At 43.9% G+C, this 27,779-nt stretch overlaps 1 protein-coding gene across 3 annotated transcripts in view; it reads left to right on the top strand.

Annotated features, from left to right (window-relative positions):
• Positions 1-406: 406 nt before the first annotated feature.
• TMEM131L (transmembrane 131 like) overlaps positions 407-27,779 on the top strand; it is an 81,484-nt gene continuing 54,111 nt past the window's right edge. For all 3 annotated transcript variants that reach the window (XR_014226435.1, XM_082282550.1, XM_082282549.1), the window contains exons 1-3: positions 407-543; positions 856-926; positions 7,976-8,019. Coding sequence is in view for 2 of the 3 variants with exons in the window: in XM_082282550.1 (XP_082138676.1) it covers positions 420-543; positions 856-926; positions 7,976-8,019 (239 nt within the window). In the remaining variant the exon portion in view is untranslated. The remainder of the gene's footprint in view (positions 544-855; positions 927-7,975; positions 8,020-27,779) is intronic.

The following is a 27,779-nucleotide window of genomic DNA, read 5'->3' as shown; positions in this document are numbered from 1 at the left end:
TGCTCTCCCCTCCCCCTTCGAGCGGCATCTTGGTTCCCTCCCTTCGCACTTTTCATTCTTTTTTTTTTCTTTCTAAGAATCACCGGGGAGACCCGGGCCCCGGCGCGGTGACACCCCGCACGGGCTTAAGGGTGGGCGGGGGGATAAGGCAGCCCGCGGCCCAACCGCACAGCCGAGGTAACAAAACCGATTCGGCTTTTCCCCAACGCCTCCCGCGCCTCCCTCTCGCCCTGCGGGGACTTAGCTCGGGCACGTCCGGCAGCGGCGCGGCGACAGCGCGGCTGCCCGGCCATGTGCGCGGCGGGGTGGGGCGGGGCGGGCGCAGCCGCGCTGCGGGCGGGGGCGGTGCCCGGTGCCCGCGGAGCCGCCCCCGCCGCCGCCGCCCGCCCTGCCCCAGCCGCAGCTCGGCGCGGCTCGGCATGGCGGGGCTGCGCTTCCCGCAGCACGGCGGCTACTGCCGCGCGGCCGCGGCCATGAACCTCCTGCTCGGCGTCTTCCACGTCCTCTTACCCTGCTTTCGCCCCGGGGAGGCGCAGGGACAAGGTGAGAGCGCCGGCGGGGTGAGGCGGGGCGGGGGGTGCCGGTACTGCCCGCTCCGGGCTTGAGAGCGGAGCCACCGCCCCCGCCGCCGTCCCTCGGGCGGCTGCCGCGGTGGCAGCCCGGGGACACAAAGGGAGCCGGGACGCGGCTCACCTCTCCCCCCCAGTCCAATTCCCTTCCTCCCGGCCCCGCGGTACCCGCCGGGCCACGCGTCTCTGCCGCCCGCCCCGGCGCGGGGAGCCCCGGGCCGCCGCCTGCGGGCACCGGCCGCCCGCCCCCTGCCCATCCGCGCTTTCTCTCTCTCTGCCCCCGCAGCCATCGAACCCATTCCCGGCGTGGTGGAGCTGTGGCAAGCCGAGGAGGGGGAGCTCCTGCTGCCCGCCCAGGTGAGGGGACGCGGGGGGTGGGGGCGGCGGAGGAGGCCGGGGCCATTGCGGGGGTGTGCGGGTGTGTTGGGGCCCGGGGGGCGGGCGCGGGGCCGGCGGGGCGGGGGCGGCCTCGCCCGCTGCTGTCACGGCGCAGCCCCATCCCCGCGGCCCCGCAGCCTGCGCCAGCGGCGTGGTTGTTAGGCTTCATTTATTTTCTGTTTGGGGTTCCCCCCCCCCCCCCCAATTTTTTTTTTTTAAACGAGTACATTTGTGCTCGAAACGCACTAGACGTGCCTAACGTGAATATGCATATATTTATATTTCAGGCCTGCTCAGGTGAAGCCATTTTTCCCCCCTCAAATGACACATCATTTATGGTGCCGTTCCTCTCGTTCTAGCGCTTTTTTTTTGTCTCGTCTAGCCGCTTTCGTTGGGCGCTAACAAGATTTGATAAATTCTGTGTTGGCGAGAGGAACCAATATGGTCTAATGCCCAGCGGGGCTGGTGAGTGAGGAGGGGCACTGGAAGCAGGGTCTGGAGTTTATGGCATTTGAGGCAGTCATTTAGCTCGCACTGATGGACTCTGCCATATGTTGAGCTGGGCCTTCTAGACTTCAAGGCACCAGGCTCATAAACGGGAAGAAGCAGTCCTTAGGGACATCGTGTTGTATGGGGGGCAAAAGTGAGTAATTTATTTGTCTTAAGCCCATATATCATTCTCTGTTTCGTGCTCAGCCGTTGACACTCATTAATGTAAGGAAAAATAGCAGAAGTGCTGTTTTTTAGCTAGCTAACAATTGATGCTGCTTACCAGGACCCAGCTTTTTGTAATGTGGTGTTATGAAAGTATTATCTATTGTATGTCCAAATAATTTTATAAGATACACTTACTGTGCTATTGAGATTTTGCCTGGTGCGGATGTGGTAGTAGCTGAGGGGAGGTGTAGAGTTGCTGTGCAGAGATGCTTGGGGAACTCAGCCTTTTGCGTCTGCGTTCCTTACACCGAAGACATTAAGATGCATTAGATGTGGAACCGTGTAATGTAGTAATTTATAGCTGCTTCTCATAGCGAAGCTGCAATTGAGTGATGATGACGTGATGTTTACTTCCTGAGGAGATTAGATCCTCTTGGAAAACGGTTTTTTCTTGAGCATCCTCATAAAAATAAGCTTTAGCTTGGCTAGGGAAGAGCTAGGCATGAATGACCCATGAACTTGGCATGTGGTTTTGCTGAGTCTTTGCAGCAGTGAAGACGAAGCTGAGGCTGCTGCTCCTCCATCCTCTCTGTAGGGGCTATGTTAGGTATGCAGGAAAGAAACAAGTCTTCTGGCTTCAGTTGTGACAGAGTGAGAGGAAGATCACAATAGGCTTGCTGATTTAAGAAGTTAAAAGTCAGATAAGCCGGTCTCTGAGTACTAGTGGTGCATTGACTGGTTTGCATGGTTTTCCCCTCTGAGCTTGAGGACCGCAGCAGCATCTGATGCATCAGTGACTACTCAAGCTGAACAGAAGGGCCTGGGTTCCTCAAACAGATTTTAAGACCAAAATTTGGTTACAGGCCCAACCCTGTTGCTTGATCTTTTGTTTCCATGTGGACTTGGGCTTTACCCAGCCCCTGCTGGGCTTGGGCCCTGTGGCCACATTTGAACCCACCTTTTCCAGTTGTCATGATGAGGAGGAAAGTAGCCTTCCCTTAGTCCCTGCGGATGTGGTGGGGGACCCTTTCAACACCTGTTTTATGGAGTGGTGGCACTGATCTGCAGTGGCTGGTCGTGGCTCTTCCTTGGATGCCTGAGGAGTCAAGGGTTGCCCATCCAGCCATAATCCCCAGCAGTGTCTGTGAGGTCCTGAAGGCATTTCAGCATCGCTTCCCTCCTGGGTGATTGCTCCAGGTTGGTGAGGGGCATCAGTGGAGAAGCCAGCATCAGTTCCTGAGGTCTGGAAAATCACTACATCTGACTGCCCTTTGTTAGAAAGATGCTGAAACTTGCAAGAGGTTTATTGCTTGTTGATCACATTTCACTTAAAAAAAATGGTCTGACCTACTGCTGGTACAAGGAGTAGTTCTCTTTCTTGTAAGAATATACTTTCTTGGTTAAACACTTGATGAGGGTTGTTGCCCAGTGTTCATGTATCACATCAGTGGTGATGCTATGGTGAGGGTCTAGAAAGAGGAAGAACTTCCTTGCTTTTGAGTGGATAATAAATGTTGTTTGGTAAGGAATATCCAAGAGTTGCTTCATTCCCATGTTTGAAGATGGGCCTTGGTGAAGACTTTGGGAATAGGATTGTTCTAGCCCCTTGATTTTGTTTTTTCTGCTTCTTTTTGGAGGGAGTGTGGCACCAATGGGGATTTTACCTGCAGAAGTGAAAAACCCAGGGAAGGAACTGTGCATATTCCTCTGCCAAAGCACCTCCCTCCCACTGCTCTCAGCAGGAAAATGGATTAGGTTGCCCTGTCTGCCAGCCTTTTAGCCTATTTCTGGCGGGTTACCAATGCTGTCTGATGGATGTTTTTCTCTTTCTGTCATGGCTTTACACTATTATCTTATTTTCCATGCATCATCAGCTGCCTGCCTGTGACAGAGCAGTTTTGAGCATTCCTTGCTGCCTGCAGAATTTGAGGGTGAAAGTTGGATGGATTGGTAACCCATTCAGCCATCCGGTTGCCTGCGCATGCTTTTGTTCCAGGAGCATGTGGCAAATAAAGACATCGCGTTAAAGGGTGAGGGAAGGGAAACAAAGCATTTTAATATTTGTAGTTGCTTTCTAGGCCTTTCATGACATCGCTTTGTCTACGTGAGCTGCATGAATTTGCATGCTGGAGCACAGCCGCCCAGGGCCCCCGCGCCTCCACCCCACTTGGTTGTTCTACCTTCTGTTTCCTCTTGCTTCCCTTTCATTGTTTGTGCTTCTCGTGTGCCCCCCTCCCAGCTTCCCTCTTATACGTATTTGTGCTTTTCCTTTTTTCACCCCCCCCTTGTGCTTGTGAGCTTTTGATTTTAGCTTCCTCTGAAGCCTGCAGAGCTGTTTGGGGATGGCTCACCTACTGCTCCTGCTCCACAGCCGGGCCCCAAGGTTGCCTGGAGCATTGCAATTGGTGAGGGTGTGCGTGGGCTTGTGCGCCAGGGCTGACGGGGAGCTGCTGTATCTAGCCTGCTGACTGTCTTCCACTGGTCTCCTGCTTCCTCCAGTTTTAATGTTTCTTCCTGGATTCTCTTTTAAGCTCTGAGACCAGCTGGTTTTCCCAGTCAGATGTGGTGGCTGTACTCCCTTGTGCCCGTTTCTTCTTTCTTGTTGAAAGCGGTGTGAAGTGTGGGGTAACCACAGAGCACCCACTGTGGACCTTGCTCTCCTTCTCCTTGCCCTTAACCTCCCTTTTATAGCAAATGTCCCTGGGATGGGCAGCTGAGTTTTCCTTTGAAAACCAGTAGGATTTTTGACATGGAAAACCTCGAGTGTGAGAGACTTGATTCGAGCAGTTCTGGTTTTTATTCAGATGCCTTATAATTCTGTGGTTTCGCATGTTTGTTTGTAACTTGTTAATACTTACTTAAGTAAAATGCTTGGGAGAAAAGCTCCTTTATGTAAGACTTGACACCCAAGTCATTCATCACTAAAGGCTGAAAAAGCTCCAAATATTAACAGCCAGGTTGTAGCACTTCAGTGCATAGCTGAAAGGCAGTTAGTTATGTTTTATGTTTGCTGAAAAGGAGAGGAAAGAGGACAAGGAAAAGCACAGTAAGGGTATCAGGCCAGCTGTTTCCACGAGCGTACGAAAGAAGCACAAATGACAATTGTTGTTCACAGCCTACACCACTTAAAAGTGGTATCAGAGAGTCACAGTTGCGTGTTTCTGGCTGTCAGAAGCCTTGTAGGTGGTTACTGGGAGCATCTGCAGGCAGGGGCAGGTGGGTTGGGTAGCTGCAGAGCGCTTTCCCTTCAGCCCCTTTAGCTTAGAGGGAGGAACCTTAAAATGACATAATGAAGTTAAAGTTGTAGTTCTTGTTATCACAATTGAAAATGACAGTAAGTCATCAAAGGCAGTGTATGCCAAACTTCGGTTTTGTGACAGTGCTGTGTTTGACTGATGTGATGAGTTTTCTACTGTTCTGTGTGTTACATGTAGGAGATGAGCAAGATGTTTCATTACAGGAACACCTTGTGAATGTTTCAGTTTGCTTGCAGATACTAAGGAGGTTACAGTGACTTCTTATTTCACTTTACTGTGACAGTGTTTCAGGTGCTTGAATTTTAGAGAAAGATACTGCAGTATTTACTGTATCATGGTTGTTATAGACACTGGACAAATGCAGAGCTGCTGCCTGGGTTTTCACTTACAAGGTTCTGCTTGGGTCTGAAAGATTTTTTTTTCCTTCTCCCAAGTATCCCAAGTAGTAGGAACTTGTCTTCAGTTTCTGTTCCTCAGTGCAGCTCAGGGGCTAATAAGGTTAATTGTTCTACTGGTTTTGAAAGCTGAGGAAGACCTTGATCTTACATATATTCATCAGAGATATGCGGCACTGCAGTGTGTCATTAACGATCCCATCAGCTGTGCACAAATTAAATGTACAGAGTCACCTGCTTCAAAGCAGGGTTTGTCTGAGACAGACTTGGGGTGGGAATTTTGTTCCTCTTTGGGCTGTTAAAAGGCTCCTCCAGACTCCCAGCTGAGCTTCTGGATGGTGCTGATAGGACTTGGGGCTGGTTGGCCATGCAGATTATGCAGTAGCTGTCAGCCCAGGCTCTTGAGACTTGTGTGACACAAGAGGGGCGCTTTCAAGGGCTTTCCAGCACAAGATAAGCACCTGCCCCATATTCAGGATAAGGTTTGGAGGAAGGGGATTTTTTTCTTTTCATGGATAGACTGCTGGGACCTGCATTTTAACTTTCAGGAGGTATTCCCTTCCTTTCCCCTGTAGTCCTGTAGTTTGAGAACGCTAATTTTTTCTTGGTGTTTTGTTCGTTTATTTTTGTTTTGTTTTTTGTTGTAAATCCTCAGTGTAAGCTTACATATATGCGTAGCCTGTGGCACACAGAGGAGTGAAGATAGGAGAAAGCTGGACATGGGTCTGATCAGAGTTGAGGGTGATTTTTAATTTTTTAATTTTTCCTTGCACAGTCGAGATGTGCTGCGGCTGCACTGTAGGTTGGGAAGTTTGCTTCATTGTTGCTTGGGGAAAAGTGAAGAGGAGAAATGGTAAAGTGGCTAGTGTTAAGGGTGAGCACAGTGTAATGACACAGACCCAGGTTTCTGATGCCTGACAGATGCTAATCCATTTAAAGGAGGAACTAAGCCATTCAGAATGAGGATAGCTTGCTAGCTGGCTATAGCAGAGGAGCTGTTTCTGGAGAAGGTGGATAAGGAGTCCTCTAGTTCTGCTTGGTATCATGCTGAGGTCCTAGAAGTACAAAAGGAGCTAGAAGAAGCTGGAAAACATAATGGGTTTGTATCGTGCCATCCTGGTGGAGTCTTAACAGCAAGACTTAGCAATGCTTCTAGAGGAGGTGGCTGGGTCTTCATGGGGCCAGGTGCTGGGACCTCTAGATCTGTGCTGAAGAGCTTTGTGGTGTGCTGCAGATCCTGGACAATTAGCATGGTGTCTCCAACCTTGGGGCAGGCATACAGAAAGACTGTCATGTCCTCAAATTAACTTGTACTTCTGTGCCAGTCTCGTTCCAGATTTGGTTATGTTACGGTGGAGGCTGTGCTGCTTCTCTTGTATGAGCTGCTTGTGACAAAAGATGGAAGTTCAGATGCATCTGGTAGCTTTTGGCAAGATCTATATTAATATTAGCCATGAGGTCATTATTTTAGGCACAATAATGTTAATTATTAGCACTAATGTCAACATTAACCATATTTGTTGCCATAGTGTGTTGTCATTTTTCCTTACTTCTTACATGAAGCTCAGTCTTTAGAAATCCTGCTGTCTGTCCCATTCAGTAGGCAGGTAGGGCTGCCTGATCTGCTTAAGCATCTGAAGCCTGTAGAAAGATGTTTAGTATTTACAGGTGATATTTTTTTTCCAGTATGTGGTGAAAATAGGAGCTAAATTCAAAGCTGGTAGCTTGGGGCCTGTTCCGTGATAGGCTTATGTGGGAAACATGTAGGAGGGGTGGTGGAAAGTACAGTCTTTTAATTTTAAAAGATTTTTTCCCCTTACCTTTTCATTGCTAAGGTCAGTAGTCCGTGTCTTGTAGAACCATCACCTGCAGAAGCTGGGAAAACTCACCAGCTGTTCCTGGCAGGAAGACTGACTGTGACCTCTTCCTGAAAAAATGTTAATCTCCCTAAAGCTGTCCCTGGTTTCATCAGCAGGGGTTGAGTGGCTGGAACACACTTTGAGTTGTACCTAAAGCTTTCCTGGAGATCTTGGCCAGTTCAGAGTAGCTACCTCCTTGTTTTAAATGGATTTTCTGCAGGGAGCTCATTGAACCAACACTTGAGTTCATTTCTGTAGACAGCTCAAAGTGGTTTTTGGTGAACTGCAAGCTGACTCAGTTCAGCTGCATGTCTTGAAAATTACCTGAGACCAGCAACTGAGCTAAGATGATGTGTTCAGAGCTTCTGCTCTCTCTGCTTTCTGTACATGCTGCTAATCAGTGATAAGATCTGGGTTTGGGACTTCACCATGCCAGCTGGAATGTGGTACTTTGCTTTTGGCATTGACAGGTGATCTGCATTTCAAGGCATTCTGCATCCTATTTTCTCAGGTACTGGCTACTGAAGTTTACTGATGGGGGCAGAGAACTTGAAAGTGGAGGAAATAGTCTTCCTGTAGTTTGACGGCAATTGATGGCCTTAGATTGAAATTCTGTGTGAGCACATTTTGTATAGAAGCATTTGCATAAATGGAAAATGAGTCTGTTCAGTCAGCATGGGATGTCCGTCAACCACCTTACTTGACTCATAAAGGAGTTGGAGGAATTTTAGATTTCTGAATTTGTTTTGCAAACAAGTCATATGAGAATCCATCTGTGAAGGAGTTAAAAGTGGTACATATGTCCAGTGTAGCATGGTGCAGTTCTGGGATTCTTACACAGTATTTTCTCTGTTTGTCAGGCTGATTCGGAGGAGGATGTGGAAGAGCATCCGCAAGAGCAAAGGTAAGCTAAACTCAAATGGAAGCAAGAGTATTGAAGCTCATTTTGGTTTTTGCTTTAGGAAATACCAAAGTGTAATTGGGCAGACTACTAAAATTTACTTTTTTCTCCTGCATGTTAAATAGTTTTTTATTACTTGTGGCTTACAATTTTCTCAACTTAATGTTAATATTGATTTATTAGCAAAACCAAAAAACCTGTGCTCAGTGTATGCAAGCACAAAATACCTTTCCTGCATCTCTTTCTCCTAATTCTATCTGTAAGATGAATTTGCTTCTCATTGCTTTCACACACACAAAAAAAATCCATTTATTAATCCTGTTTTGTTGTATATTTTGTAATTGATTTCTTTAAGGCAGGGGACAGTTTTCCATTATGAAATTTGTAAATGTAAGTAGTCTTGGACTGTTAATTTGTATTAAGACAAGGAAGGAGGTAAAGGAGATTGAAAGCCAAAGGTTTATTAATGTGTTGCTGTGGAACAATAAATATTCTGCCCTTATGTCTTGAAATCAGATAAATAATAATGCTCTTCAGAACTGTAGTCTCAACTCTGCTGTTTCTGTTGATATCAGGCCTTCTGTATTTTGGAGGGTTGGGTAAATAGCATCACAGATTATTTTTTAAATACACATTTTGTTTCCTCTGAGAGTCCAGGTTAAAATGCTTGGACATCTACCAGTGAAACACTTCCTTCCTCTGGTATGTGTTAATGTGGTTACAGCTTTCAGTGCCATGCCAGCCAGAAAGATCACAAGACTTAAAATAAACATGTGTAACAGCACCGTTTTCTGATGGCTGCAGTTAGCCAGAAATGCTTTTCGCATTTATCTCCAGTCTTTGCCCTTAGCTTAGGTTTGAGAGCAAATAGATCTGATAAAACACAAGCCTTGCTGGGAGCTGGCAGAAGGAGTAAGCCTGAGGGGTGGGAGCAGGATGGTTATGATGGGTCTGCCCTGCACTGCAACGCTCCTTCACATGGCTTTTCCCCTTTCTGCCCCATTGGGAGCCTTCTCATCTGGACCCAGTGTCCACATTAAGGCCTCATCTCCGTGGGAATTACAAAGATGGTATGGAAACAGGTTGTGAGAATTACTGTGGCTGCTGACAGCTGGTGCTGATTACTTGTGCTTGCCTAAGTGCCCCAATTCCTACCTGCAGAGGGTTGGTGTTTTTTTTAATGCCTCTTCTTGTGAAAAGAGAGGTATACTATTGAAAGCTGCATTTCCCTGCACAAATACTGAAGTTTCTGATTTTTTCATCTGGGAGCTATTATGGTTTGGATGCAGAATTTTTACTGCGTAACTTTATTACCTGCATGCTTGCTTTATTGAGAGGTAGTCAGAAGGCAGCAGTCTCTAATGCTGTGCTTAAGATTGTTTCTGAGATTTTCCTTAGTAAGCAGAGAGATGCAATTTAGGTGTAAAAGAAAAATCTCTACTTGCTTATTTTTCTCTGGAGGTGGATGGGGTAATTGGCTACTATGGCAATAATAAAAATACTGAAAAATAATTCTTGAGACTAGGAGAGGAAAAAGTGAATTGACTGGGGTTTTTTTGGTCATGCAGGTGCTTTTAAAGATTTTTCTTGTAATTATTCATTTTCGAAAATGAACTTGTTTTTTGGGAGTAAAGTTTGTAAAGGTTCACTTGCATGGTGGAAACATCCTTCTATTGTCATACTGAAATGCTTCAGGAAACTTGCCTAAACAGGTCCTGGCTTGTGTGCATCTTCTAAACTTTTGGTTTGCTGCTGTATGTAAACACATACATAGCCCCGTGTGTGCTATATATACTGAAGGAATATTATAGTGTAGACTTCATGAAGAAGACCCAGCAAAAGTACATTTGAAAGACTAGAATGTATTAGTTTATTTCCAGATTAATTTTCATTCCCTTGGCTTTTATTACTATATGGTGAAATCATGGGGATTTCCTTTTCCTTCAGCAGCAAAACCTGAAGCTTGCAGAATCTTCATCTTATTGTCTAACTGCATGCCCTGGGGAAATCAGCTAAAGCTACTGTAATTTGATGTGAAGCCCCTAGAAGCAAAGCACCTTAATGTAGGGGTGGGTATAAGCAGAAGTTAAAGGAGATAGAGAAATCAGAAATTTCTCCAGAGATGAAGGAAGTACAGAGAGTTCATCATCTTGGGGCATAAAGAAGAAAGTCTCTTTCCAAAACATTGTTTTATTCAGTTTTGAATTTTAGGTTAGTGGGCTCCCCTGGGTGCTTGCTAACCTACTTTAAAAAAACCAAACACAACAAAACCAGTAAAATATTAACAGTCTTTTAACTGACTTCCTGTACATGTGCATCATAAGATCTTCCTTTTGGGGTGGTCTTCTTGGTTTGCTGTTGTTCTTGTGGCAAGTGCACAAGGGCTATGGATGTGGTCTTATCATTTCTGCCTTAGGTTTAGCTTTAACAAATAGAGAAATTTGCATGGAGGTAAAAGACATTGTCAAAATAGCAATTTTTGTGAAGAGCTATTTCAGAGATGAATGGGAAATGGTTGATTTGTAGGTTCATGGGTTTGCAGCTGCCCCGAGTGAGAAGATGATCATTATCAACTCTTTGATTTCCACCCTATGATTCCTGCTATTGTGATTGCTTGGATGTTTCCACAGGTTGCCTTGTGGTGTTCTGTCTCTCTCTGGATCAGATTCTGAAATAAAAAATGCAGCACAGTAGACGCTTGAGTACTGCTTCAGATCACAGACTTTGACAGAATTAAAGTTGTGTGTATTTGGACTAGCCTATTAAAAAGCTTCAAATTTCCTTAAAAACCTTTTCTTACAATTGAAAGTCAGCAGTAGAAAGATGCCTTTCAGAACAGGTGTTGACAAAAAAGGGCTTTGTTGTGTTTGGAGGGGTTTTTGGGGTTTTTTGTTCCTCTGCCCCTTCATCCTGGTGAGTTTGGTTGCCACAACTGGCAACCAAAGTTTAGGTGCTTGCTAAAGCAGCATAATGAGTCAGGACCCAAGGGAATGGCCTGAAGTTGTGTCGGGAGGTTTAGGTTGGATATTAGAAAAAAGGTTTTTCACCTTTTCTGATTGGGCACTGGAACAGGCTTCCCAGGGAAGAGGTCACAGCACCAAGGCTGACAGAGTTCAAGAAGCGTTTGGACAATGCTCTCAGGCACATGATGTGACTCTTGGGGGTGGTTCTGTGCAGGGCCAGGAGTTGGACTCGATGATCCTTGTGGGTCCCTTCCAATCAGGATATTCTGTGATACTGTGAAATGCAGAAGTCTGGCACAAATAAAGAGACAGTACTGTCAGGTGATGTGCACAAATGATGCTATCAAAATTTTTAGCCTTCTACTTCAAGGAAGTAGTCATTGGACTACAAAAAAAAAAGTAATTTCGCATGTATGACATTGTTAGCACTTGGGTTTTAAGGACTTCTGCACAAAGGCCTTTGAGGATGCAGTTTCACAGCTGACACATTAAGGAACATTTGCACCAGAACAGACTGCTGTGCTCAAGATATGCAGCATGTATTCTTAGTATGTGATGCACAGTGATTGTCTATGAGAAGGGAAATCCATACAATACTAGGAGTATGGAATGAAATTAGCCAGGAAGACGACATTTTCCAGCCTTTGCCTATGCCAGGGCATATTTTGCTTTGAGTAGATAGGTGTATCAACTGCTAGGAAAATTCTGAGTGTGATGCAGTCGGCTCAGTCAGGCATTTCTGTTGAACCTTTGCCTTTGATCACTGGAGAGCGTTTGACCCTGTGGACTGGAGCTGCTTGGGGCAGTAGATGGTATCGGCTCCCAGTGGGTTCCTGCTCGGGTGTCAGTGCAGCCTGGGAGTGACAGCTGATGCCCAGCACTTTGACCTCTCATGATTGCTTGGTGGAATTACTCCTAATCCTGTTGTTTTTGCTTTGTCTGTGAATTAGTGCTCCAGATGTGGAGGAGAAATGGAAGGTAGAGGCAGCAAGGGAGTAGCTTACTAGTTGCCTGAGAGAGAGCAAAGCAGTTAAGGTGCACAAACTGCAGAATTACTAGAGGGTTGAGGGGATACTTAAGAGATGTAGTTACAGCATTTGCTTCAGGAAGAATCCAGAGTGGCAGTGGGAGAATGAGCCTGCTTCGTGTTGCGAGGCTGTACATTGCAACTTCTCCCTGGCCGCAACTCGTCTCTAGTCAAGAGGCACAAATGAGGTCTGGTGCCGTGGATGGGGTATTAAGACACTTCAGAGGTGACTCATCCTCCAAAAAGCCTGTGATCTTAGTGCCATAATTTTTGACAGTCCAATTCTTGGAAGGTAGTGGCATGGGACTAGTGGTAAGCCTTTGTACCAGACAACTAGCTTGGATGGTGGCTAAGGCAGGAAAAGAAAGATTGAAATATAGTTAAGGATCAACCAGATTCTTTTTCCTTCTGCTTTTTCTTACTGAAGTGAATAAAAATTGATTTTGTGCCAGCAGAAATGTCTGAATATTTAAAAAAAATTGGTTTATGTTGTGTTTATTTTTTAAATATCTTTTATTAAAATCAAACTGAGCATCCATTGAGAAAGTGTTTCAAAATCAAAAGCTGAAAAGTAGTTTTGAGAGCATCAGTGAAGGCTTAAGCTGTCTGAAAAGAACCATCTTAAAACAATATTTTCAATCTAAGCTTGTCTGGAGTACCACTGATTATTTAGATTGTCATTAAACTTACCCCAAAAGTAAGTCTAACTACATGAAGACTTTTCCTAGAATACATGCTTGCTCTTAACTTGCAATAGTGAAAGCTGCTTTTACTAAGTTTTTAGTGGTTTTTAAAATTTTTGATTTACAAAGGAAGCAGAAATCCATGTGTGTATTAAAAAAACCCCAAAAAACACTGAGTTTCTTGGGAAAAAGCTTTTTAGTTGCATTAATGGACTTGCATATGGTAGAAATTTTGTACAGTATGCACAGAATGTATGTTTTTAGTGGTTAGCACCAAAAGCTTCTTCAATATTGGCTAACTTCTGGTTTTGATTGATAAGTCATGGTTGTTGTACCCATTCCCACTTTGACTAGATCACCAAGGGACTACTAATTTTGAGTTTTACTGGATGCCTAAAGAAACTACGCTTACTTTACATAATCCTTAGAAGTAAAGGAGGGGAACTGAGATGCACATACCCACCTGTTACACTTGGGTGAAAATCCCTAAGGAAACACCTTTTGGGAACACAAGATATTGTGAAGCTGGACTAAAAGAAGCTTACAGGGGAGAGCTGCAAGAGGTCAATGAAATTGGAGGTTCTCTTGTAGATGAAGAAACAGATTGTTTTGGAAGGAACTATCAGCATTACTCTTCTTCTTCCTTAGGCTTCTGCCAGACACAGCTAGGGTGGCAGGCTGAGCTCCTGCTGCTTTAATTGTTTATCTGTGTTTTATGTGGCAGTTGATTCACTGATGAACTTTGCCTTGCTGAACTTTGTGTTAGATGCTTCTAGGGACAGCTCTTCCCTTGTGTGCATTGCTTCTTCCAAAATACTGGTCCTTTTACAAAATTATGTTGCTTGCCTGCTGATACAGGGGGTAAAAAATGTGTTTTGTTTTTTCTCCTGGGACACTGCATGGCGGTGCTGTGTGCTAACAAATGTTTCAGCTATCGTTTGTTTCTTTATTTCTAAATTGTTTTCAGACATTTCATAAATGAGAGCAGTTTCCCAGGCCAGCTGTACAGTGTTTCACACCCAACTGAGGAGGTGAGCCTGTGGCTAGAAAGTGATCATGACATAATGGCAGATGAGACGGTCTTGCAAAGAGCTGTCAAACTTCTGTCCTCAGTGTAGGTCCTACTTGACCTTGATGGAAATATTTTAAAGGTGATGTGTGGCCACATTTAATTACTCTTGGATTTGCTGTGGCAGTCCCACTCATCATCAAAATCTTGTCTGTTTGCATTGAACAAACCCTGCTGGAATGTGTATGTTTCTCGCGCTTCTGTGAGCCCTCTTGAGCTGGAGGATATTTGTGGTTGGACCAGAGACTCTTAGCTCTGTGTCAGCTCGTATGCTGCCTCAAATGGACTTTCTCATCTGTGGATGACAACTTGGCTTTGAGAAATAAAGGCAATCTTTGGTGTGCTAATTGCACATTGGCACTTCTGCATTCATGGTGCCTTGAAAAGCCACACAGGCTTCTATGGAAACACCAGTTTCTACACTGGTAAAAATAGCAGGCTGGGACTGTGAGGTCATTGTTTGCACAGGGGTTAGTGTGTATGAAGAAATTGTGTTTGTGGATATGCGCTACTGGGGAAACTTTCTCACATGTAATGACCTGTTTCAAAAATACAAATAAGCTATGCTTTACATTTTGGTGCCCTATATAGTTCTTTCTTTGTTTTCTTCTGTTAATAATTTCTTCACTTTCTGTTCTCTGTATCTTCTGCAGATCTCTTGTATACTGTTTTGTGGCATCTCTAGTTTTTTATTTTAGTTTCTGTCTGGGCCATGCCTGAAATGGTTGTAGTTTCTGTACTGCAAGAGGAAGAGGCTGTCTTGCACTCTGTTGCCTGGTGCGGTTCCCTGCCTTGTGCAGCCCTACGGGTTCTCTGGACTAGAAGCACTTCTTTGTTTTACTGCGGGATTAACATTTACTTGTGATCATTCTCTGGTTGGTTTCCCTGTTGCTCTCTGGCAGCATCAGCTGAAAATGTGCACAGAAGTTCTCCCTCGGTGTCTACCTCCCGCTGTGTGGGATGGGTGTCCTGTGTCACCTGGAGGATGTCATCTCTGTTCTGCTTGTGTCACGTTGCTCCCAGGGAGCCCCACCCATGTTGGTGTGGCACTAGTCTGGATCTTGTGGCATCGTTTTGCTCTTTCCTCAGTCCTTCAGACCTGCCTCTTCCTGCCCCTGCCTTTTGGCCTGCTGTGGGGGTGGGTGGCTGGCTGTGTGATGGTACCTCTGCCAGGGCTGACTCTGCTCCCTTATCCCTGCAGTGCAGGAGGGGCTGGGGAGGACCCCAGCCTGATCTGCTGTTCCACTCACTGCGGTGAGATAGATGAGCAGGTCGGCCCTCAAAAGTGTGGGGCTGAGATGGACAGTGTCTTGTTGTGTGTTAGGAGTAATGCCTTCAAGTCAGTGGCTGTGGGGTAGGAGTGGGGTGTAAAGCATTTGCACTGGGATGATGGATAGCCTGGGAGACAGCTTGTGGGTTTTGGGTGGATGGTGTGGTGAATCACGCAGTGGCAGCACTGTGTGGACAGTTGACAGCCGGTGCACGCACGTGTACGTCATTTGTTGTGCATGATTTTATTTTTTTTTTTGGCTCTTGCTAAACACCCCATAGCTGATGCTTTGGGACAGAGCCCACCCAGAGTGCATGCCCTTTAGAGTTAGGACAAGCCTGATCTGAGCAGGTGGGACAAGGGCATGTGGTGTCTTATTTCCGATTGTGTTAGGTTCAGTACCGGCTGCAGAGCTGTGTGAGAGCAGAGACAGATCTTGTGGCACAGCCTGTTGGCGTAGTCATTCAGCAAACACATGGGGAAGGTCAGATTTTAGTGCCAGGCCAGTCGCATGCTGCAAGGGCTGTGCAAGTCTGCTTGGGAACATGGCATTTTTCTTGTTAAACTTAACCTGCCTTGTTTTGAGAAAGGGGATGTTGGGACATATTTTGTGTGTTTAGGGAAGAGGGGAAAAAAACCAAAGAAAAGCAAAAGTAAACAGCTGCTATGGTGTGTTTGTCCATGTCCATTTGTAAACTTTGTGTCCCCCTAGCCTGTACTTGCTGCTTCTGTAATATAAGTAGTTCAGAATAGGAACTTTATTCTTACGCTTCTACTTTTACATTTTAATACACTAGTAATGGATTTCAGATGTCTGTTAATCTCAGGCTAATCCTTCTGATTTGTGGGCAGTGGGCCACAAAGGATCTAGCTTTCGGTCTATGCATTTATTATGAATGAATTATTTTCACCTCCATAATAACTGTTTCTTAATTGCCCTTAAGAGGACTTAATTTGCAGTAACTTTAATTTTACCATTATGCTGTTAAACAGTAGACATCTCGAATCATAGACCAGTGTCAGCAGTCTGAAAACTGACACTCTGTAAGAATTTAGCTCCACAGTTTTTCCACTGTTGCAGATTGGCAGATTGTGACAAAATAGAAAAAAGCCTAAACAACAGTTTGCTCAATTTGAGGAATTTGTGTAGGGTCTGCTTCTGAATGATCAACCCCAGCACTCTGGCTTGATTATTATAAGCAAAGCATAAAGTGTCCTGAAATCTCTCTAATGCAGTGTAATAGAGAGTTATAGGCACAGCTGTAACCGGCTCTCATCTTCATAGATACTCAAAGGTGACACAAACCTAGCTTTTAATGACTCACATATTTTTATTTGATGAGGAAACATGCTCTAGGAAAGCTGTGCTCATGCCCTGACAGTGGCTCTGACTGCATGGCTTGTGGGCAAGTAGGCGAAGGAACTTCTTCAGTAGTTTGGGTATTTGCCGTAGTAACGTAAGTAAAAAGATGAGCAGGAAAACAACACCAACACCACTTGTAGTTAAGTATTGGTTATAAATTCAAACCTGAGTTTTAAAAAACATCTTAGTTACATTGTCTTAAACATCATTCTTTATCCACTTTCTTCAGTATCTGCTTTGGGAAGAGACTTTTTATTTTTGGTGGTTATTGCAAAGTGATCAACTCCCTTCTTCATCAGGACAGAAGGGCCCTGTCCACTTCAGGGAGGGGAACAATATATATCAAATATTATACTTGCATGTGATGGCAGTGTGTATTAACTCTTTCGCAGAGTTCTGAGTACTCACTGCACATATTTGCTTTGTATTTGTAGAAGAGTTTGCTTTCATCAAATAAGCTAATCACCTGGGAGAAACATGTGATCAGTATGGATAATTTAGGTATCTGCTTGTTGTCTCAGGGGTCTACCATTCTATGTTATTTCCAGGCTGCCAACTGAGATAAGGAAGACAGAGGGCAAAGCTGACGGTGTTGTCACCTTATCTTCTTCTCCACCTCCTGGCCCCAAAGTGGTGTACAAATAAAGCTGAGGGTTTTTTTTATTTTTACTTTTAGAAATAGCAATGGAAATACAATTAGACAAGGATAACTCAGGGTATTTTGTGTGTGTCTACAAAACAGACCTTAATTTCTGTAGAACAACTGGACTTTATGTAAACATGGGAATTTCTCAAAGACAGTGAAGAATCTTTTTTTGCTCAGAATTATGAGGAAAAGGAGTAGTATTTTTTGAGAGGAAGGTGAGAAGTAGGCCTCTGTTCTTATTTTTACTGAAGTTCTCATCTTCCCATGTCTGCTTCAAGATACCGTTGCAGTACCCAGTGAGCTGTAGCTAGTTGTTTACCATCTGACCCACCTGCATACCAGAACTCTGCAGATGGCAAAATCAAGAAATTTGAAGTGCAAAATAATGCTTTTAATTACTGCCTGATAAAAGCCAACTTCAGCTTCAAAACTTTGTGAGACACATGAAGGAACTGTAAAGACTTGGAAATAAAAATGGTGTATCCTGTTCAGTGCTATTGAAAGTACGGGCTCTGTTCACTCTGGTTCATGGTTTTGTTGTGTTTCAGAGTTGGATTTTATGAGAAAGAAAAAGTTCTGTTTAAAATGTTTGTTTGCAACAGCATTTTCCATAAGGAAATACAAGAAATGCAGAAAACAACTCAGTATTTTTTTAAGCCTAAAACTGTTCTTTTGGCCAATGTGATGGTGCCAAAAGCAGTAACATAGCTCTGCTTGCATTATGAAAGAACTTGCTTCTTTTGCAGTACTAAGATTTGAAACTGGTCTGGCCTTTGGAGACACTTGTATATCAGTAGCATGATAATCTGACACACATCAAAATGTCAAAATGCTTGGGAAGACTTTCAGAAGCCTGAATTTTATATATATATATGTGTATATGAAAAAGTGACCTTAAGCCAAAATTGTTTTGGCGTAGATTTTTGCTAACTCTTTTGCATGTATAAATAATTTTATATTGCTTTCCAGTTTTTTTAATTGCTATTCATTATTTTAATATTTCTCTTTGGGTCTTGTTTATTTTCTTTGAGAGAGTGAAGCATTATTCTGTTGTTACGCACATAGGTACCTTTCAAAACAAAAAGTTAACTTTGAATTAAATAGGCAGTCTCAGCTTTACAAAGTAGATAGAGATAAAAGATGACTATCTGCCTTGTTGGTAACACATTTATTTTTATCTCCTGAGGAGAATTTCCCAGCTTTTTTTAATTGGGTGAATGCTGATATCTGATCTAATAGAACGTTAATAATTTCTCTCTTTTTACTGTTCTTTGTTGTACTCTGAGACCCCTGAATTCTGCCATGTTCTTAGAGCCTGTTTCCCCTCCTGAATTACTGGAGGGCTTGATTGCAAAGCTTTTGTGGGTCCCAGGAGAGGATCCAAAAGGGAATTCTTACAGAGACTCAGATTTCTAGGAACTCTAGGGACTGGTTTTGAGTCACTGTGAATGCTGCTGTTGACTCCTGTACACTTCTTTCAGAGCTGACAGTGATTGTTGAGTGGTGAATCCAAATGTTAAGTATTAACACTTCTTTAAGTTTGTTGGTGCACTGAGGTCTGACCTTTCTTGTGAAGCTGCTTGAACTGTTTCTGTGATTTCTGGTTATTATCAAAATCAAATTGAAAAGAAAAGATATCTGGTATGCTGCTTCCTGCTGGTACTCTTTTCCTGGTGAGCATTTCCAAAGAGTTCCTCCATGGGAAGCATGTGGGGTTGGTGACATCAGGCAGCTCTTTGCAGTCCTTCAGCTGCAGGTATTTATGTCTTATCAGTGAGGACAGAAACAGGTTCAGCAAGCCACGTGTAAGACCAAAATTGGGCACATATATGTGTATGCACTTTAATGCCATCTCCTGGCATTTATTGGAGCAGTGTGTTGTGCTGCCATTGGGAATACACTTGGAACAAAACGGGACTTTGGAGACTTCTTTGACACTGATTCAGCAGTCTCAGTATGATGTGTTTAGCACCGGAGAGAGAAAAAACAGATGCATGCTTGTTTTTTTATTATTTGTGAGGAGGATCTTTTGAATGGCTTCCAAAGTCTTGAGGTTCCTGCATGCTGTGCTGCCTTTTAACTCCGTGGCTGTAGTGCTCTTGGACGAGAGGTGCAGTTTACACAAGCAATTGAAATCGCACGTGCACCGGATTTTTTAGGCTCTCGGACTTCCTCGCTGCTTGTGTCAGCGTGCCAAAGTGCACCGTGTTCTCAAGGCTTTTCTGGGTGGGAGTATGTAAAAGTTGTCAATTACTCCTCTGTTCCAGGCTGGCTGTTTTATAAACAGGTGTGGTCTACGGGGACATGTGTTTAAAAGCCATCATCTTCACTTAGACTTCAGTGTTAGCTGTTGTCATTGCACAACACAGCTGAATTCTGAGAGAGTTGTATGATAAAATGCAAAACTAGTTGAATTCTACTGAATTATCTGACAATGCAATTGTTTTATTTTTTTGGAGGCTAAATCATGGTGATTCATTAATAAAAAAGTTGGTTACATTTGGAAGAAAATAAAAACTGTAATTTTAAAGTTTAAAGTAATTACTTGACTACTTCTTAGGGTATAAAGATGTACATTGCATGAAATTTCAGAGTTGTAGGTACTAGGTGTCATCCTGAAAGACTCAGCTGCCTTTGCAGTAGTTGATACAGAATTATTGTGTGAAGTTGTTTGCTCTCTACTTAAAAAGTAGGGACAGTCTAACAAGCATTATTGGAAGGGTTCAAAATTGAAATATAAAAGGTTTGTCTTTTTACCTTAGAACTCTACGAAATTATTGACAAGTGACTGTCACCATGCACAGAGTTGGACAGTCACAGTTTTGGTGCAGTCTGGGTATGGAGCACCAGATCCTGGCTGAAAAAATGCTGTGGCAGGTCAGCTCCTGCACCTCAAATAGCCACAAATCCTGAGCATTTTGGAGAAGTGATGCTGTCACTGTAAATGAGTGCTGCCCAGTGCAGTGGTTACCCTGGTGTCTTGGATGTTAAATCTCTGGGTGGAGGGGCAGTGGGGTTTTACTGTGGGATGTGGCAGGAGGAGGGGTGATTTGCTTTCCCCTCCTTAAGTTCCCACTGTCTGTCTGGGTGCCCAGCAGTGTTTGTCTCACAAGAAACTACACTGTGAGGTTTCAATGAGTGCCTTTTGTTCCCCTTTTCATCCCCTTTAGGCTCATCAGACCCTGGTCCCAGCCAGAGCCTGAGGGGCTGTGCATGTGAGGGGGGGCACAGGAAGGTAGCAGCCAAGTGGGAAAATCAGTAATGTTACCGAGGCGTGAGACTATTTTGCAGGATTGTAACTATCCCACATAGTCACAATGCCATCATGGCATTTGTGCATTGTTCATCTGTTGCTTGAAGGCAAGGTGAATGTAGAGGGTATGGGAGTGGTCATGTTGCATAAAAAATGGGTTTCCGAGCAACAGAAGAACTGTAACTACAGCAGCCAGGCAAAGTTCACCTGCACCGTGACCTGGAACTGGCCCATGGTGACAGACAGGATCCATCCCCACTGCCAGTATCTTGTCTTTTCTATGGAGACGCTCCTTCCCCAGGTACCTGGGCAGTGGTGGAGGAGCAATTTCAGGACAGAGCTTTAGATGCTGAAAGGAAGACTGGTCACCTGCAGCTCCTTGTGCAGTGAGAAAGCAGTTTTACCAGAGGATGGTCAGGGAGTTTAATTTAGTTGCTTCGAATTGCCCTCGCAAGCAGCCTGTTTTTCCCAGTCCTTGGGAGGGAGGGGGAATGACAGGTTTCTGATTTCAGAGCCCAGGGTAAGGGCCAGGAGATGGCATTAAAGTGCATACACATGTATGTGCCCAATTTTGGTCTTACACATCCCCCCAACCTCTGCTGCCTCCGCTGCTTCCCATGTTGTGTGCAGCTTCCCGTTGGTGCAGGGAGCGAGGTGGCAGGTGAAGTTGAGGCAGCCTTTTCAAACCTCTGGCATTTCTGACTTGCCTGGCTTGCCCTCTCTGCTCAGGTTTTCATGTAAGTTCAGAGACTTGAGGCACCCAGCCTCAGTTTGTGTTCTGGGGCAGAGGCTGTGGCTATGCCTCGGGACTCACTGGGCTTCCTGCTACAGAAAAAAAAGGCAGTCTGCAACCACTATGTCTTTTTCTGGGAGTGCTGCTTACAGATCACATCTGCTTTGATGCACAGGGCTCTCCTCTTCAGACTGATGCCTCTTACCAAAGCTCAGAGCAGTGTGTTGGCCAAGGCAAAACTTGCCTGAAGCAGGACGCCACCATCCATGCATGGTTGCCTGGCTGGGGGGAGAGAGGCTGGGCAGCCAGCAAGTTGCACGTGGCACTGGAAACTGCTTGGATGTGGTGCTGAACATGTCTGGGCTAGAATTTGGCAGCAAGGGAAGGATGGGGTGTAATTGCCGAAGAGGTGAGGGCCGGGGCAGAGTATGGTAACAAGTGAAAAAATACTAAAGATTGTGAACAGAAAAAAATAGGCAAAAAAAAGTGCCCCAACAAAAACACAAAGTGAACGAAGAATACTGGTAGGGAGGGAGCAAATGAGAGCTTGCTCATTTAAAGTGATTGGAAAAACTGATAAGGGACAACTGCAGATTTCAGTCTTAACAATGAAGGGAAAGATACATAATAGCAAAAGGGAAGTGAAATGAGAGAAAGGAGGGAGTGACTGATTCATAACTGCTTACACCTTGGGTAACCACCACCTCTGTTCACGTCAAATGATTTTAAGGGTCTGTGCAAAACAGAATCAAGTGTCTTGACTGTGGCTGGCAGATGTGTGCTGCAGTCCTGCTGCACACTCATTTGGTGTCAGCTATTATGCAGTCAGCAAGTCAGAACTCACTAGTGACTTTGTAGGTCACCTTAGATTTTGCCTACATAAATATATTTTATGCTGAATTACACTGTCCTATCGATTGCAGTTGTGGGTTGGCATTTTAAAATTAAGGTGTCTACATGTCAATAAATGTAAAACAGTAAAGACCTGAACCACAGAGATGATGAATATATGCAGATGATATATATATATATAAAAGCAGAAATTGTGTAATTCCTGTTTTGTTTTGGGGTTTTTTTTTTCAAACGAAACTGGAAGAACAAGAAGCACTGTGCTGCCCTCGGCAAGTGAGCAGCCCTGTAATACTGTAGAATAAGTTTTGCAGTTCCTTACTGTGTTGTGTATTTAACATGTCTGCTCCGTTTTGTGCCTGCCTGCTGGTGCTGTGTGCCATGTATGTCTCTGGTTTGTGTCTAAATCTGGATTCCTGGCAACTGAAGAAGGGTAGAGAGTTGAAGGGCCTGTACTTGACCGACTCCTTGACCCGTGCTTTACGTGCTTTGTTGCTATTAACTGCCTTTCTTCAATAGCTATTGTCTGATTTCTGTCTTGGTGTGTTCTGTCTTTTATTCAAACCTTTTGCTGCAAGCCTGCTGCCTACAGCTCGCGAGGTGCCTGCTGCCTGCTTAGGTATTTCTGTGGCCTGTCGCTGACCCAGTTTCTGCAGCGTTTAAGCTGCCCTTTTGAAAAGGGGACATTTCTGGCCTTTGTGAGCATTCTCAGTGTTGCTGGGATAATGTGGCTGATCCCGCAGATGCGGGTAGTCGCTTTAAAACAAACACACACCCCTGCCCTGGTCCCCATGCTTTCAGTCTTGCTTGGATTTTTTTTCTCTCCTTGTAAATAAAAACAATTATTCATGCTTTCTGGTCATCGAAGCGATGGGCTGTGTTTTGTTGTTCCTGGAACAATTACTGCAGCGTTTGCTGCGCAGGGAGGGCAGGGCAGTGCCCAGCCATATGGAGTGTATGCTTCCAAATTTTAAGATGAGAACCTTTGTTTTTGTTCCCAAGCCGAGGAAGCTTGTTTGGGACTTGGAAAAATTCAGGTTGTCCCATGTCATCCGTGGCTTTGTCATGATGCCTGACTTGGAGGTTAAGTCGTTCTGGGTGCACGTACTGGGTTGGTGACAATGACACTTTGTTTTGAACGCTCACATCTTCTTTATTTTCCCTCTGTCCACTGAAAGCTTGCAAGCTGTGGAAAGGTAAGATGAGATGTCAAAAATGTGATTTCATGGTAACTGCAAATCCACATTACCTACTGCTGGCCATGGTTTGGGGCAGCATCTTAAGCTTCTTTAATTTCCTCTGCTTTTTTGCCATATTCCTGCCAAAAGCCACATCTTCCATTCTGACATGATTGAAGATCTGTTTTACAAAACCTTGTTGCTCCTTTTTTAATGTAAATTATTGCTGTAGAGTGACAGAAGAAGCCTCTTCAGAGGCTGGATGCACTTGCCAAGCTTTATGCCTTGGTCTTGATTCAGATGCATGTCCATCCATGTATCCAAATGCTCCCATAAGAAGGGGCAAAATGCTGTGCATCAGTCCTGCTCCTCAGTTCACCCCAGCAGTCCCTCTGCTTATGAGAAGCCCCACTGGCTTCAGTGGGACCTTTGTGCAGGTTCCCATGCGGGACCATGGCACTAGTTTGCCTCTCTTGCAGAGGAGGAAGTGTCAAGAGATGTGTGGCCAAGAGCAGTTAAGTACACCTTTGGGCTGCAGAAGGATTTTTGGCCTGTCTGGAGGAGCTTTTCCTCTCATGAGCAGCTTGAGAAACCCCATGTGGGGCATGCAGAAGCAAAGTGCATCCTTTATTGCAGTGGAAGCAGATGTCTGGTTTGAGGCTTGTCAAGAAACTAAAAATAGTGTTACTGATGCTTTTGCTTTGGTTTCACAGGTGAACATTTCAAGTTGGTGAACTCTGATTAGCTTCCTAGCTTTGAAATACAGGAGGAAAAGCAAGAATCTAGGGGAGGTGGAGTTTTAATATTGTACTTGATTGAAAGTACTTTTTAAAATGGATATAAAATAATCAAAAGCTGACTTCCTGCTGTTTTTGTCAGCTAATTTTCTTCTTCCTTTCTTCGCCAGCTACCCTGCTGAAGGAAGCAAATGTTAACTTGTGGACTGTAGGTGCCCCTTGCTGGAATTCAGAGCCACAGCATACCTGAGTTTCTTTGGTGGTAGACATTTTGTTAATAAACTTGTGGAACAGGGTGTGTTTCATATGGTTCTGAGTTGTATAATAGCAGAACACTGCAGCATTTTGTACATCAGAAGAAACTGGCTTAGAGCATATGCTGTGCATTGGCTTCAACAGATCCCAGATGTTTTTTAAGGACCTGGTGGTTTCTGCGATAAGTGTTGCAGCTACTAATCCTGGTAATGCCAATTTTTTTGTATTTTTGCCAGTTTGAATTTTCTGGTATAAATTTTTTCATATCTGTGTGTGTTTCCTTTAACAACATAATCTAGTGAATTATAAATACACAGTAGTACTTAGGAGTAGGTCACAAATACACTGTGAGTGTGCTTGCTTTTATTAATAGCACCAAGTCGTGGAGCTGTCTTTCCATTTTGCACACCACAGCCCAGAGTGACGAGTGACACAAGACAGGAGAGCTCAGCAAGCTGCACTTTTCAAAAGGGGCAGCCGGGGAAATTTTGCAGGCTGTCTGCATGGTGTCCTGTCACCACGGGGCTTTACTGGCTTTAGGTGAAAAAGTGGAAATGAACTGACGCTGTGGAGGATTCCCTTTTCTTTTTCTGACTGCAGGAGGGGATGTACTTTGAAGTATAACCAGAGTTTTGTATGGGAAGCTAGAAGAGAAAAGCTCTTTGTTTGAGAGTAGGTTTATATGACTGTGCTGCTGAAGCATAGAGACGAAGATGAAAATGTACAGTGCTGTCAGTTAATAAAATGCCAGTGAACAATAAAAATAGTCTGCAATTTCTATATTGCTATTTTTAAAAGGTTCTTTATAAGGTTCTGTATTTTGTGTCCTGTCTAAAAAAAACCAAAAAACCACACATCACATAGGGCATAGATTCAATGAATTACTGCACCAGAACAGAAAGCTTTGTCAAATGACACCAAAACATTTGGAGGGGGACTAAAGAGGATGTAATACATCCCAGCTGGGAGGGGTGGAAAATGAGAAGAGAGTGATGCTCCTGTGAGATAGTGGTGGTGGTTTGGGGTTGAAGCTACTTTTTTGGTGTTGGTATTTGGCTGGTGACTTAACTTTAACCTTTCATGCTGAAGATTGGTGGCCCCTGGGGTGTGGAGGAACAGCTTTGCTTCTCTGCTGTGTGTAGGATGACTGTGTGACCGCAGCTTCCCCCTGCAGCATCACACTTAAAGTACCTTTAAAAAAAGTGTAGCCTTGCTTCTTCTTACAATTTTATTTGCATCGTATTTTCACATTCGTATATAGTACGGCTTGTGAAAATGCTTTTCAGTTACATGACAAATTATGTATTTTTTAGAAAACTAATGTAGTTTAAATTTGTGGTAGTTCGGAGATGCTTCAGAAAGTCTTCTGTGAAGTTTCATCTGCTAGAGGACATAATTAAGTTTTTAATAAGTTTGGCAATCAATAGTGGCAATAATTTTTCTCCTTATAAAATGGAAACATAGCCCTGAGAAAGCTGGTCTTGGTCTATTACTCAAGCAAATATTTGGTAAAAGGATTTTGCAAGTGGTTAATGGTTTTAAGTTTTTGAGGGACTTCCCCAGCATCTTATCAGTTTGTAAAATAAGCAAAACTGTCTATTGGAGTGTTTGCTTGTTTTGCATTTGTAGCATTTGAGGCTACAAAACAAAAAGCTGTGGAGATAACTTGTACAGTTTTCAATACTGAGCTCCCTTTGATTGACTGTCTTCATATATTGGCTTAAACAAGGCACGGTATTGAATGCTAACTGGTAAATTACTATTCTTAAAGGTTAATGCTCAATGATTATACTTTGTTTTTAAAAATTTGGGTGGAAATTCACAAAAGAGAAAAAAAATGCGAAGTCCAGATTGGTGTTTTCCACTACTGGGTATTTTTTGTAGCTTTGAGACGTGATCTTAGTGACTTTTCCATAACTTCTTTTCAGGGAAACTGGTATCAGGTGCACTGTCCAGATGGGGGGAATAAATTAAAAGCAGAAGTTACTACTTTTTAAAGTCCTAGGTCTGAGTTTTCTTGTATTTGCTTTAGTTTCCTTTTTAGATAGCATTCTTTTTTTTTCTTTTCCCGGGGAGGGGCAAGGCACAGGAAAGAACAGTGGGTTTTTTAGTACTTAATGGATTCAGTGTAAAGGTTTCCTATGGGCTGTTGAGCTCCAGCAGGCAAATACATGCTGTCCTAGAGGCCTGTACCCTTTCATTATGAAAAGGAACTAAAAGGCTTGGATTAATGTAGAAACAGCAAAAGCCAGCTCCCATAGGAAGATTATCACTCTTAATTACTGTAGGAAGATTATCACTCTTAATTATTAAGCAGGTCAAGCTTATCAGTGACCACAGAGCTCTTTCATGCATTTTGCTGAACTGCTGTAACTTAAAATGGTTTGTGTCAAGATAGAAATTTTTGGCTGTGCCTGGTGTAGAAAAAGGAAATGGTTGGGTGCAATGAAATTTGACAAGAATGTAACTTCCTATTGCTGTGAGCTTTGCAGCCCCACAGTACTTCCTGTCAAGGCGTCCTGCTTTTCTTGAGGTGGGAGCCAGATTCTCAGAGCTGGAGGAAAACTAGTTTCCCTGGCATGTGAAAGTGAAACTCTTGAAGGAGGAAGGGTTGCTACTGACTTCACAGAAGTTGGCCCTTTGCTCTTCAGCTTGGGGGGAGCTTTTGAGTAAAATTGGGTGTGCTTGATGAAATGAATTTTTGTTTTACCTGTTAAAAACAGAATTGCAATTGGGGTGTTAAAAAGGTGAGGTCTGTTTTCACTTGGATCTCTTCCTTCTTTACTGGCAATGGTTCCGTAGACACGCTGCAGGAACAGCAGATAATTTTCATTGTTACTTTTGTGGGAATTAATTTAGTTGAGGTAGGTGTGATTGAAATTGTTTCTTCTAAAATGCCTGCCTCTTGTTCTGTTCAATTTGTAATTATGTTAGGACAGGGTTGTGCTTAAAAACTGCCCTTCCCACTAGAATTTTCTGCTGTTGTTCTGCCATTGCAAGGACAGAAATAAAGGCTTTGCTACCTAGTAAGTAAAAATAATTGTGCTCTTCTTAGGTACAAGGGAGGTGGGTTTGTGGCCTATCTTCTGACTTTCTTGAGGTTCTTTTATCCTGCCTCTTTCATGGTGCTGTGCTCTGAATTTTGACTGCTTTCAATAAAAGGCTTTGAAAACTGTAGGTAGAGAACAGTCATTTAAATTTCATGGTATTGCAGCTCAAGGCTTGCAGTAGTGCTTTGTTTTTAGCCAGAGAAGGCAGTGTGCTGACACCGTGGAAGCCTTTTCTCTAGGTACTTCTCCGTGTACCCTTTCTCTGGGATTCGTGTTGTCAAAGTGTCTGAAAAAGGCTGTGAGCAGCACATCTCGCTTCAAAAGGTTTCATTTTCTGTTCAGAGATGCTGGGCAGGAGTGTGGCTAGACAGCCTGATCTTTCAGAAGTGTGGAGACTCATAGCTTCTGTTGTAGGGGTTTTGAGTTGTGAGAGTTGCTCAGCGTTCTTCAAAAAGCAGCCATTTCTGTACATGTATTAAATAGGCCAGGGTGCTTCAGGTTTGTCTGCCTTTCTTAATTCTGGTTAATTGAGTAGGCAGAAATTTACATCTCAGCAATTATTTGTGATCTTAGTGGCAGTTTTTGAAGAACAGACCTGTGTTATGCAGGCAGTTTAAATGTTCCTGGGATTTTTGAGGGTTTGGCAACTACAGAGTAAGCAAATTAGGCAAAAAAAGTGAATTTGGC

This window comes from Coloeus monedula (genome assembly GCF_965178545.1).
Source record: "Coloeus monedula genome assembly, chromosome: 5".
NCBI lineage: Eukaryota > Metazoa > Chordata > Aves > Passeriformes > Corvidae > Coloeus > Coloeus monedula.
The sequence above is the reverse complement of the archived record's forward strand: the minus strand, read 5'-3'. Positions and strand labels throughout refer to the sequence as shown.